The sequence below is a fragment of the Streptopelia decaocto genome, assembly GCF_964273445.1.
Source record: "Streptopelia decaocto genome assembly, chromosome: 7".
Taxonomy (NCBI): Eukaryota; Metazoa; Chordata; class Aves; order Columbiformes; family Columbidae; genus Streptopelia; species Streptopelia decaocto.
Window position 1 is genome coordinate 37,443,530 of NC_138661.1, and position 11,569 is coordinate 37,455,098.

The 11,569-nt window shown below is 40.4% G+C and overlaps 1 protein-coding gene across 3 annotated transcripts in view; it reads right to left on the reverse strand.

Annotated features, from left to right (window-relative positions):
- Positions 1-11,314, reverse strand: part of COX16 (cytochrome c oxidase assembly factor COX16) — a 53,308-nt gene extending 41,994 nt beyond the window's left edge. The window contains exons 1-3 of one of the 3 annotated variants that reach the window (XM_082058427.1): positions 11,194-11,278; positions 7,989-8,240; positions 189-266 (exon numbers count right to left, since the gene is read on the reverse strand). In XM_082058427.1, coding sequence (XP_081914553.1) covers positions 189-266; positions 7,989-8,027 — 117 coding nt within the window. In that variant the 5' untranslated portion in view covers positions 8,028-8,240; positions 11,194-11,278. Of the gene's footprint in view, positions 1-188; positions 267-4,073; positions 4,233-7,988; positions 8,241-11,193 lie in introns of those variants that run through there. The other 2 variants (XM_082058426.1, XM_082058428.1) reach the window with 2 other exon arrangements.
- Between the last annotated feature and the right edge of the window lie 255 nt (positions 11,315-11,569).

The window sequence follows — 11,569 nt, forward strand, 5'->3', positions numbered from 1 at the left end:
GATTCATCATCATGTCAGCCCCTTTATTGTTACCTACACTGCTCACCACCTAAAAACCTCAGCTGTAGCCCAGGGTCCAGTGGTGAGTGAAATCCCCCATTTAAATAGTTTGCTTGTCTTAGCAATCCTTTAGAAGTCAGTACATACACAAAATGAAATGGAAAAGTAAAGAAAACCATTTCAACTACCTTGCCATGTAGTTTGTGGACATCATATCTTATTTGAGCAAATTCACGAAGTCCAAAAGATCCTCCAACAAGATACAGCTGAAAAATAACAAAATGAAAACAGATATGTTAGGACTACCATGAAAAAGAACACTCTGCACACTGACCCAATTCATTTACCAAGGGACCCTACTGTTCTTCCAACAGAAATAACGGGAACTAAAGAAAATAATGAATCAGAAAATATATATAAGAGAAGGAGTATATGTGAGGTTGGAGCCTTCTTCCACTCTCTGGGTCTGGCTTTCACAAATTTCCTCCTTCATACAAAGACAGCTGCTTCGTGATTCACGTTTTCTAGGACTTACTCTCCTCTTACCCCTGCTTTTCCCTCCCCATAGGGCTTCCTGACATAACTGCAGCAGAGAAGCCTTCGCCTCACCACCACAGGTTTTATCTTCATCATTTTCAGACTCCACGCGGAAGTAACAATGCCACCTCGACTTACTCTGATGTCTGTGGGTAAGAGTTCTAATAAAGCTTCTGAACAGACCAGATGATTTGAGCTATGGTTCAATGATACATTATCACAGAGGCTAAGAAACCATATCGAGCACACCTGCACTTCTATTATTGCTTCCTTAGTTGTCTTGCAATTCTCTCCACACCTGTGAAGCTTATGAACAAGAATAATAAAGGGAGAAATGGGGAGGGGGAGGTGTGCACCTTAATATTGCATTTTAAAAAATCATTACTGTTATGACAGAGGGAGATCATAAAGCTGTCTATGTATTTTTACCATTAAAATGGATAGACCAACCAAAAGATCAAGTAATGTTAACAAACACCATTAAGGGCTTGAAAATTAGCTTAGAAATCTAGCTACTTTGTAGAAGAATCAGGCCTCTTGCTCCTGCTCTGACATGACAGACTCCGTCTGCTGTTTTCTATGATGGCAGATGCACAGGAGGCCAAAAGGCTTCACATCTACAGATGCACATCTAAGGAAGGTGGAAGCAAGAGGACGCTCTAAAGACCAGAGCAGAAAACAAAACAGAACACCTACACCACCTTATTTTATCACACCACATTGCTGTTAAATCCTTCATTACTGGCTGTTGCTGCACTGGTAACTGTTTTCTACACAATACTGCCTCATTTCTTGCTACATACTAGGTTTGCAGCAAACATCTGTGTCCAAGACGTGTTATAATTACGCTGCACAGGTAGTCAAAATTTATGTTCTTTCCAAAAAGTATACTATCCAAAGTTCAGATCACTGAGGTCACAAAGCCATATTCATTCAACTTGAATTACAAAAAAAAAAAAAAAAAAGAAAAAAGAGAGTCTTCAACATTTATTCCTTCTAAAAGTTGTGGGACTCCATGATTTTGCAACAAGCAGGTAAAACTACTCACAACCATGTGAACATGCTCCCAACACAGACTTAGATGATGGTGGGTTACAGACTGGTACCCAGGAACTGACGTGCTCTGGTCACAGAACAGGAAACCCCTTCCCAAAAGCCAGGAGTGAAAGGCTCCACAGTCTCTTTCTGGTCTGTCCCTTTCCATAAGCCTAAGAATCTAGCTGATAATTAGAAATAAATGGACCAAAATTTTGTGATATGAACATCCAACTGCTAGGCCACAGAACTCAGAAAATCATCATGTGGTAGGTAGTAAGTTCACTTTCAGCGACTAGAAATTTGACCTACTAGAAACTGGGTAGCCCCATACTTGCATCATAACTGCTCAAGCAATTAATGATGCTCTTGCAAATATGGAATCATCAAAATACACACAGAAAAAAAGGTATTGATATAAAGGAGAAAAAAAAAAAAAGTCTTCCTCATGTGTCAGTACTTTGGTAAGAAAGAATAGCAGGAAACTAAAGTATACAAAATGGTTAAAAGAACCTGAACATTATTCAAGACATAAAGCTGAAAGTCTCAAGTAGTGGACTGTAACTGAATTTTTATGTTTGACACCTCAGCATAAATTTTCATTAGCTGATCTTCTTTAACTCCTAACAAGTATTATGTTAATTAATATCCAATGAGTTAACAAACTCCAAGTCCTAATGAACAGAAAACCTAAGTGCTATAGTCAAGTTTGTGGCTGTTACGAACCACACCTTTTGCCTTTGTGTATATTAGCACGTTGTCAAAGAGTGGCTACAGCAGGCAAACGCAACTGCACTAGAAATGGTTCAGTACACAGTTGTTAAACTAGGCAGAAAGGAGCAATTACTTGTGACGTCAATTAAAAATTATTTTACCCAACAACAAACCTGCATGAAGTATATGCCATTATGAGATAAAATATGAACAAGAGGAAGAGCTTTAACTGGCCTGTTCCTCATAACCCAACTATTAATTAACATAATGAAAAGGTACACTGTGGCTTACAAAGCCATGTTCCAAGCTAAAAAATAGGTATTATATTATTCAGCTTTGATAATGTAAAACAATGTAATGTACACTGTAACTAAGGGAAATCAAGTAGCAGGTTGTTGCATGACAGCAACCATCTGTTGTACAGTGCATTTTACACTTCCAGCTATGCACATGATAAAGAAGTTCATGCACACACCCCTCTCAGTTCTGTTAGGTAGGTTTCGGCCTGAGAGTCTAATTTTACTCATGTCACCTTTATAAAAAACCCACTTTGTTTGTGAAGTGCTTTTGCTCTTCATACTGCATAAGCAGTGTAACCAGCCTGGCAAGCTGGCACATTTTGCTTATCAGGCATTACCAGTATAGTTGCCTTTACACTTCCAATGCTACAATGGTTGATTTATCTTATGATGGAACATCAGTTAGGCTGCATCCAAGTCAAAGCACACATAGGCTGTGAGAAATTACAAATGCCACTGAAATATTACAGCTAGGATTAAGAAGGCTAGGATTAAGATTAAATAATCTTCAAAAGTACGGAATACACACAAAAATATAAAGAATATGTTTACAAATTTACTTGATCAATGTTCTAAAGAACCAAACGCGATGTCCAAGACTTCATTGCAAAACCAGACCAGATTCAGTCATCTTCAGCATGTATTTAATCAACCAACAGCACGTCAATAGTTAGCTGACAGTCCTGAGCATGCCTTGCCTTCATCTACACAAGCAACAGACAGCTATGCAGTCAATTACATTTTTGAAAACTGTGTTCAAATGCCAATAAAAGAAGGTATAAATGAATTTATGCAACTATAATAACATTAAAAGTAGTAACAGACTCAGTGACTGACAATGCATTGAGTAGAAATACTAGTCTTGGTTTATGTGTTTCCTTTCTCTTTTTTGCATTATGAGGGAAGATATCCTCGCTACCTTCCTCTACATTAACTGTATTTAAAGGGAAGAATGCACACATACAAACAACAATGAAGCATCAAGAGTCACTGCTCAAAAAAAACAGAAGTGGGATAGGACTCAAATTAAAAATTCCAGAACATTATCAGTTTCTTGGCTTTGCACATTCTGTGTGTCTCACATACTTTTATAGTTTCCCAGTTTGTAAAACAGGGATAATCTCTACATTCCTTGCAAAATACTCTTCAGTTAAAAAAGCACTACAATGGACAAATTTGCCTAACGTAAGCCAAGGGCAACAGCGAAGTCCAGTATCTTCCATCCACTAGTCCAGACTTTATAAAAGAGATCATAGAAGCTATTCGGGATGCCATACCAATAGAACACATTGGCAACATTTTAATGAAGTCAGGGTCAAGTTCACTCTCCAGTTAACTGAAAGGGGAAAAGTAATGCTATATGTAATGAAAACTAAGATGTATTTTTCTTCATTCCAATTTTAGAATCATACAGATACTTAATTTGCATCCTAAAATGTTAAGGCATTGGCACCTGAAGAGTACTGAAGCTGGAAAGTTCAAACATACCTTCATTCTTTCAGTGTGAGAGAACTATTAATGTTATGTACTTCAGAATGTGGAGCAAAAACATTATTATGTAGTGAACATCATATGTCTGGTTACTTTAATGCATTCAGCAGACTGATGAAATAACTTCTCACTTCTTCCTTTACATCTAAAGTTTACCTTAAGAAAGCAAAAATCATAAAACATGCAAGTTAGCCAGCACTTAACACCAAAGCAAACGGTTTAACAGCACTGCTAGCACACACCCCCCCCCATTAAAGATCTCACATTGGATTATTCCTTTATGTTTCAGTGAGTATACAAAAAAAATCCCTACAATGTTGTAATGTAATTATGCATGCATGGAAGACTTGCATGTTCCAAAACAAAATGAAAGATAGGATGTGACATAAGAGCACCATCTGTCACATACACTCAGCAACCTCAATAAATGTTTTATGTAAAAAAATGACATAAAACTCTCTTTAATAACATACTTTAAAAAATTCTATTGGTTCACTTCTCCATGGGAAGGTACGTTATGCAATCAGTTACGGATGGCATCAGACTGATCCCTTGAACAGTATCTTAGGATGGGAAACTCTTGTGTTTGTCACCAACTACAGTCAGATGCTCACTGAGGACTCATAGCAGCAGAAGAACTTGGGACTTACAGGAGATCCCTACTTTTTTTTCATTTCCTGAATAATCTAAAGCAGCCATCTTCAGTTCCCTGGGTTAACAAAATAACAAGAAACTATTTATCTGGCAGCACCAGCAATTTGCCATATCACAAGCATCCTTGTTGTTAAAGAAAGCCATTCCTGCTACAGTGCCAACTGTGAGAGCCAGATTACAAATTACATTTGTCATAAATCCCTGAATTAAGCAAATCACAATATTTAGTGCAGACAGCACAGATTATGCAGTGGTGGAAAATGTTATGATACATATCACTGGAGAAAAAGCACGATCATTTTCTAACCTCTTCTTCAAGACTGCTGCTGCAAAACCCTCGAGGTATTAATCAAGAGCTTCAAAACTACAACAGTTATGAGAGGTATTTTATTTCAGTTTGCAGTGATCATGGTAAAAAGGGGTTTGGGGCTTCCTTTTTAAAGAATTGTCTTATGTGCAGTGCAAGACGGGTGAAAGACAGCAATCTGACAGCCTACTAGACTGAAGTCTTTCTTTTGTTCCCTAAATAAAGTAGCAGGACAAACTGCCAGTCTCAGAGAAGGCCCAGGCAAGTCACCTTAACCTGAAGCGCCCCCCTCTGCCAGCTCTAACTCTCCAGAGTTTGTTTCCCACAGCCATTCCAAGCGTTGGCTCTAATGCTGAAACTACTGAGCAGAGAGAAAAACAGTACAAGGCCTTCTCAGAAACTTACTAAATCCTCTCCCCACTCTACATGGGAGAAGAGGGTCTACCTTTTCTTCTTGTCTGCAACAAATGGAAATCCTTTAGTTCAGATCAGAGGCCTCCTTTGGAGGAAAGCAAAAACCAAAATGATACATCCCTTAGTAGTTATTTCATTCAAAAGCAAAACAAATAGAATGCACTGACTTAATACATATACTAGAGTTCACAAATTGCAGAAAGACTGCACTGCATTACATTCAAAAACAGATTAAATATGCAGTGGGCGGCCCCATGGACACCATGCTGGCAACCCAGGACAACAGCCAGTATAAAGTCAAGCCAATTATAACAGACTGATAAAGCAAAAGAGTGTAGTTTTCACAGCATGCAGAACTCTGTGCAGAGTATTAAACTTGAGCCAAGGTATCAGGCTAATTGGCTCAAAATAGAGTATGTTAAAAGCAGTGATTTTGAAGATTGCAAATATGAACGGCTACAGGCCAAAATACAACAAAAACTGTCCATATCCTTTCAAAGCTACTACTCTATGTCTTAGGAAGAAAATAAAACCTTTGTTTATTAAAATGTCCATTTCATAACAGGTTGGAAAGCACAGAAAATGCATTTAATAGAAACCAATCTAAGAACAATGCAGAAGAGACAGAAACCCATATGTTCCTCAGCATGAGCATTAGCAAAAAAGGGCCTTTTCAGCCACAACACTGTCATTTTGCATTGCACAGATTGCTTGGGCTGGTCAGATGACAAGAGAATTTCATCAGCAGCTGCAGCTGTTTGAAAACTAAGTCTGCCGTGGTGGTCAAGCTGCACTTTCTCAACATCACCCTCTCTTCCTTCTTAAGCTTCTAGAAGCCAGAATTTGGATTCCTTATTAAAACTATCATTCCCATTACTCATAGGTTCAAGTCTAGCCAAAGTTCATTACAACGAGAAACTGTTTAGGTCTCATGGCAACCTGTTGGGTTCTTGTGATGGGTTAGGCCCAGCCTGAAACAGCAATAAACTGAAACCTGCAGTAAAGAACATAAAAAGAAACCACTATTAGTCAAGCAGTACTTCCCTATTGATAATGCTGGACAGAGGATGAAGATGAAATGTACTATAGAGTAAATACTAATTTTAGATCTCTACCTTCGACACCTCTCAAAGAAGGTGGAGGCTTAGAACAGGACTAAACACAGTAAGTGAAAACAGGCAAGTCTCTACTTACGTTCCTGTTCTGTGGCTCAACACAGAACCTCAGCTCCCCCGAGTGTCAAATTAGTCCATTCTACCACATTTAAACAATGCAAATACACTATGTTTCAAAATTAAACAGAAGGGAAATCTGTAGTACAAAAGAGTACCTATCTGTTTGTCTAACATTTATCTGGAAAATAGTACTAAAAAACTAAGAATCAAAAGAAAAGTTTAAGGTGTTGATTCAAAAGATGTGCCTGGAAATTTTAAGGCCTGACAGTCAACTGAAATATGGACGCCAGCTAATTCAGACTGTGCAAACTGGAGTCCAGAAAAGCCCATTTAGCTTGAACACACTGGCTTCCACTCCAGCACAAACAGTTCCAGGGAGTGGTTTTGTCTGGAACAGCTCCACATTCTGCTGTGGATTCAAACACATGCAGATGAACAAGAGATGCAAAACAAAAGCGCAGCAGAAGTCAAAGACATATCTCATCACAAGGTTAGAGACCCAATATTTATCATACAAGTCACTGAAGCATAAAAGTGACACTCTGTGACTTCTTGAGTGGGAGCAACCATTTTAAAATTCTAAAAACAGTTTTGTATTTATTGGTTTTCTAGGCTACAAATGTAATACTTGTGGAATTTACAGGCAACTACAATTTATCTACACATATATTAGAAGTCAGAATTCTCTTCTTGGGTAAATGTTAACTTCTGTTAATCTCTCAAAAGCATATTAACATTCAAATGAACTGTTCTGCATATGCCAAATCTTATTGTAAAGTTACATGTAGTAACAGATATTAATAAAAGTCCTGCATTTCAATACTGTGAATTGTTCAAGGTGACAATGTGAATGATGTCCATGTGATCTTTTATGGCAGGATCCTCCAGAATCCATGGGAGAAAGTCTGCCTTACATCCAGCATACCCTAGGACTCAGAATGCAGCAGCTTTTTATGATATGACTTAGAAATGTTGTATTTAAATAAATCTTTGGAAACTTAGTTATTTAAATACCTTTAAATGATAAAAACATAGTAAAACATAGATAAAAAATAGTAATATTTTCACTTCCAGTGACTCACAGCACAACAAAATACCATTTCATAATATTTGCAAAACATTTCTGAGCATCAGTCATGGCTTCCAGATAACCGTGACTTCATCAGTGAACAAAACTCATCCAGAGACATAAAAATTCATATCCTGATGTCTGGGAAAGGTTTTTCATTTTGTTTTGTCAAAAAGGCTGAGAGACAACGGGTTCATTAACAAGGGCCTGAGATGCAACTGACCTTCTCTAATGGTGCCTGAGAGCACTCATCACATTGCTGAAGCATTGTTAAGGACCCTTTCTGAACTGACCTTTCTTCTTGTCCTGTCCATGACATGCACTCTTAGCATTTCTTGATGAAGTGTTTATCAAAGTATCTTGCAGTATCTTGTTCGAGGCAGCAATGTAAATGGCAACATAGTACAGTCCGTGTGCATGAACACTGATGGAAACAGATTTTAGAAACATGTTCATCCACAGAAAAATCTTCCCCAGTTTCAAGCCACCCCCATCTTCTCTTTCGCAACACTATGCACAGCACATAAAACACCAACGACAAGATCCTGAAGGACAAGCACAAGGAAAGCACTTGTAAAAGCATGGTCATTACAGAATGGTGGGGGGGTGGGAGCACAGAAAAATTAATAGAACTCAAACTCTGCAGCCATAGATAGAGAGGCTATGGCACCATGGTACAAATCTGAAACACAAATGCAAGTTTTCCAAAGTGGTGTAAGCACATGAAACGGTGTTTTTTAATGTGTGTTTTAAAACTCTTACTGCTTTGCAATTTAAAAATCCAAATACGTTTTCTCAGTGATCTAGAATCACCATTTATACTTGTCTGAAAAAATTACTTCCAGCAACTTCAAACATTGTAATGGAACTACAGAAGTAACCTGACATGTTCAGTGTCTCGTAAGAATGACACTGGATCCACTAGCTGTAATAAGAGCCTTGTTCTCTCAAGATCTTACAAAAGCAACACAGCTGCGATAGGACATTGATAGACACATCCTTTTTGGTCAGGTAGAGTTGATTGTGGAATATAAAGCAGCAGTGACTGAAACTCTTCTTCTATAACAGAACCAAGTATCCTGAAGACTTGCAAGTTAAGCTTCACATGATAAGGAAAGAGTTCCCATTATCATGACAGGAAACAAAGATGTCGATACAGCTGACAAAGTTAACACAGCCCTCTGTCACAACAGCAAATTTTACAGATACATCTGTAAGCTCACTGGAGTTCATCCTAACATCTACACAGATGTTACCATCTTTACCAGTGCTTCAGACTACTCACCCTGTAGCACTCAAGCTGTTAAGATATTCTGTGCCAGGTTACATCACTCCCTCCTGCACACTTACTGTTCTATGCCATGCAGAGACATTCTATCTGCGAAGTTTACAGAGTTAAAGAAAACATTCACAAAGCAAGGTTTACTGCAGTATTGCTAGTGCTCACAAAGAAGCAGTCTTATCTGCTGAGAAACTATGACTGAAAACTGTGATTTACACATCTTACCCTGAAACTTGTTGTCAGTTCGAGGTTTAAGATCAACAAAGAAAATTCCTTCTGCATTGAAATATTCTAAAAGTCCCAAGCCCGAAAGAACAAAGAAAAATTATCAAGATAATTTACACTAAAAACTAATAAATATTTTTATTATATATTTGTGCGTGTGTTGTGTATAATGAGACACTAATGGGTCTTTGAATTATGATCTCTCTAACTGTGGAGTCTTTATAAAAAGTGGAACAGGGATTTTTTTTAGTCAAATATGCACTGTGAGAAGATATGAAAGAAGAAAAAAAAAAGGAAAGCAAATATGATACTGATGAAAAATCCTGTACCTGTCTAGTTAAAAACCAATGTACAGGATGCAAGAATCGACCTTTGGCTTCAATGTTATCTACAAATTCAGCAGAATTTAAAGGTTTACAAAGGCATGCCCTTTCTGATTCTGTGCATAGATTCAATGTCTTTCTGCTGTAACTGATCGTTTAGCACAACTGTATTCAGCTTCACAGATATTTTCAGAGTTCAATAGACAGCTGGGGAACTGACAAGAACTGACAAGAATTGCATGGATTTTTTTTTTTTTCTTACTCCTTGGGAAGCCTTTGGGCAGCAACACAGAAACATTCTGAAATATTCACAAGAGAGAATAATTTTATGGCAGTGAGACATGAAACCCTGGAAAAAATACAATAGAACATTTCTCTATATAATATTGTCTCTAAAGGAAAGAGCTCTCGCAGTAACAGAAAGTGAACACAATTCGTACAAAGTCAAAGAAACCAGTCTCAAAATTTTCTGCTATGACCTTTGGCAAATAATTAAAAAACACTAGGGGGGCCAAAAGGACAACCACAGGTCTACCTTGGCCTGGGAAGCTGAAATCCTACCTCCAGCAGTGAAGAAGTGAGAACATCTACCCCATCACTGCCAGATGATATTGTTTAACTGCTTCTTAAAAACTTCAAGTGTGTATCACAGGTGCTCTATCCTGACAAAAAGTAACATTTTCCTAACATCTGATCTGAAGCTCATTTGTTTTGGTACTTCTTTCCCAAGCCATGAAAACCAATTGCTGCTCTCACTATATGATGTACAGAACTTTGCAGAATTTTTCTAAACTAAACTAAGTCAATTCTTTCAAGCATTCCTGAACTGTGGAATGTCTGGTGTATCTTTTGCATTGCTCTCCTTTAGAATTTACATTTTATCTTCATCAGCTCTACAATGGCACCACAAAGCTGGAAAATTATTCCAGCTGAGGACTTTGAGTGGACTGGAAGAGTCCTGATCCATGTTTTATTTTACTTTTGACAAGTTTCTGTGTCTTATAATGACATTTCTGTTTATTTCACAATATTACAGGCTAAGGATTTGAGCACAACAGTAACTATGACCTATCAACTCATCTAACCAAAATTATTTCTGTTTACTTAGAGGTACATATTATCACACCAACACTGCTGCTGCAGTTCAAAATCCTTTGAAAAGCTAAATCAAGTCCATCACACAAGCAGTGGTTTAAAGAAAAACACCGAGGTGCATTTCCCTCACCTTTTAGTTAGGAATATGGTTAAGACCACGCTGTCAAACCCCCTCCCCGACCTCCAGAGGCCACCACTGGGCCTGCGGGGAGAGCTGGGCCCGCTGCTCCCCGCTCCTTTTCCCTCCTGGCCGGGGACTCCGCAGGCCTGTCAGCAGCACCGCCTGCCGGGCAAACACGGCCCGTCCCTCTCCGCTCCCGCCAGCACGGACTCCCAGCCGCCGTCCCCCCGACACCGGCACACAGCTCCCCGCGCTGTGCCGGCCCTCCGCAGACGGCCAGGGCCCTGCCCTCAGGGGCCCAGCCCCGCGTCCCTCGGGCAGCACCGGGACGGCCACCCCCGGAGCCCGCTCTCCGCCAGGGAGCCGCCGGGGCGGGGCCTGACGCCGCACCGGCCCGTCCCCAGGCCGCGCCTCCTCCCCGGTGCCGGTGCCCACCCCCCCGCCGTGCTCACCAACAGGGGGACCCCGAAGGTCATGGTGCGGCCCCGCCACAGTTTCCGCAGCCGCTTCATCCCCCTCCCTCCCCATAGGCTCCGGCAGCGCCTCCCGCCTCCGGCCCGGCCTCAGCGCTTCCGGCAGGGCGCGGGTCCCACCGCCACAGCAGCCCCAGCGGCAACGCGCCCGGGGAAGCTGGTTCCGCTGTGGTGTCGGTGCCCTGCGCTCCATGCCGTGCTCCCGCGGGTGTTCGGCAGCAGAAGGCGGCTCGGGCAGAGCGGGCCGCAGCGTCCCGCCCGCCGGCAGCGGAGCAGCGCGGCCGGGCCCAGCGAGCTGCCGCCCGTAGCTGTTTGCCTGATGAAATAATCCCCGTGAAACTGTACTGTCAGACTC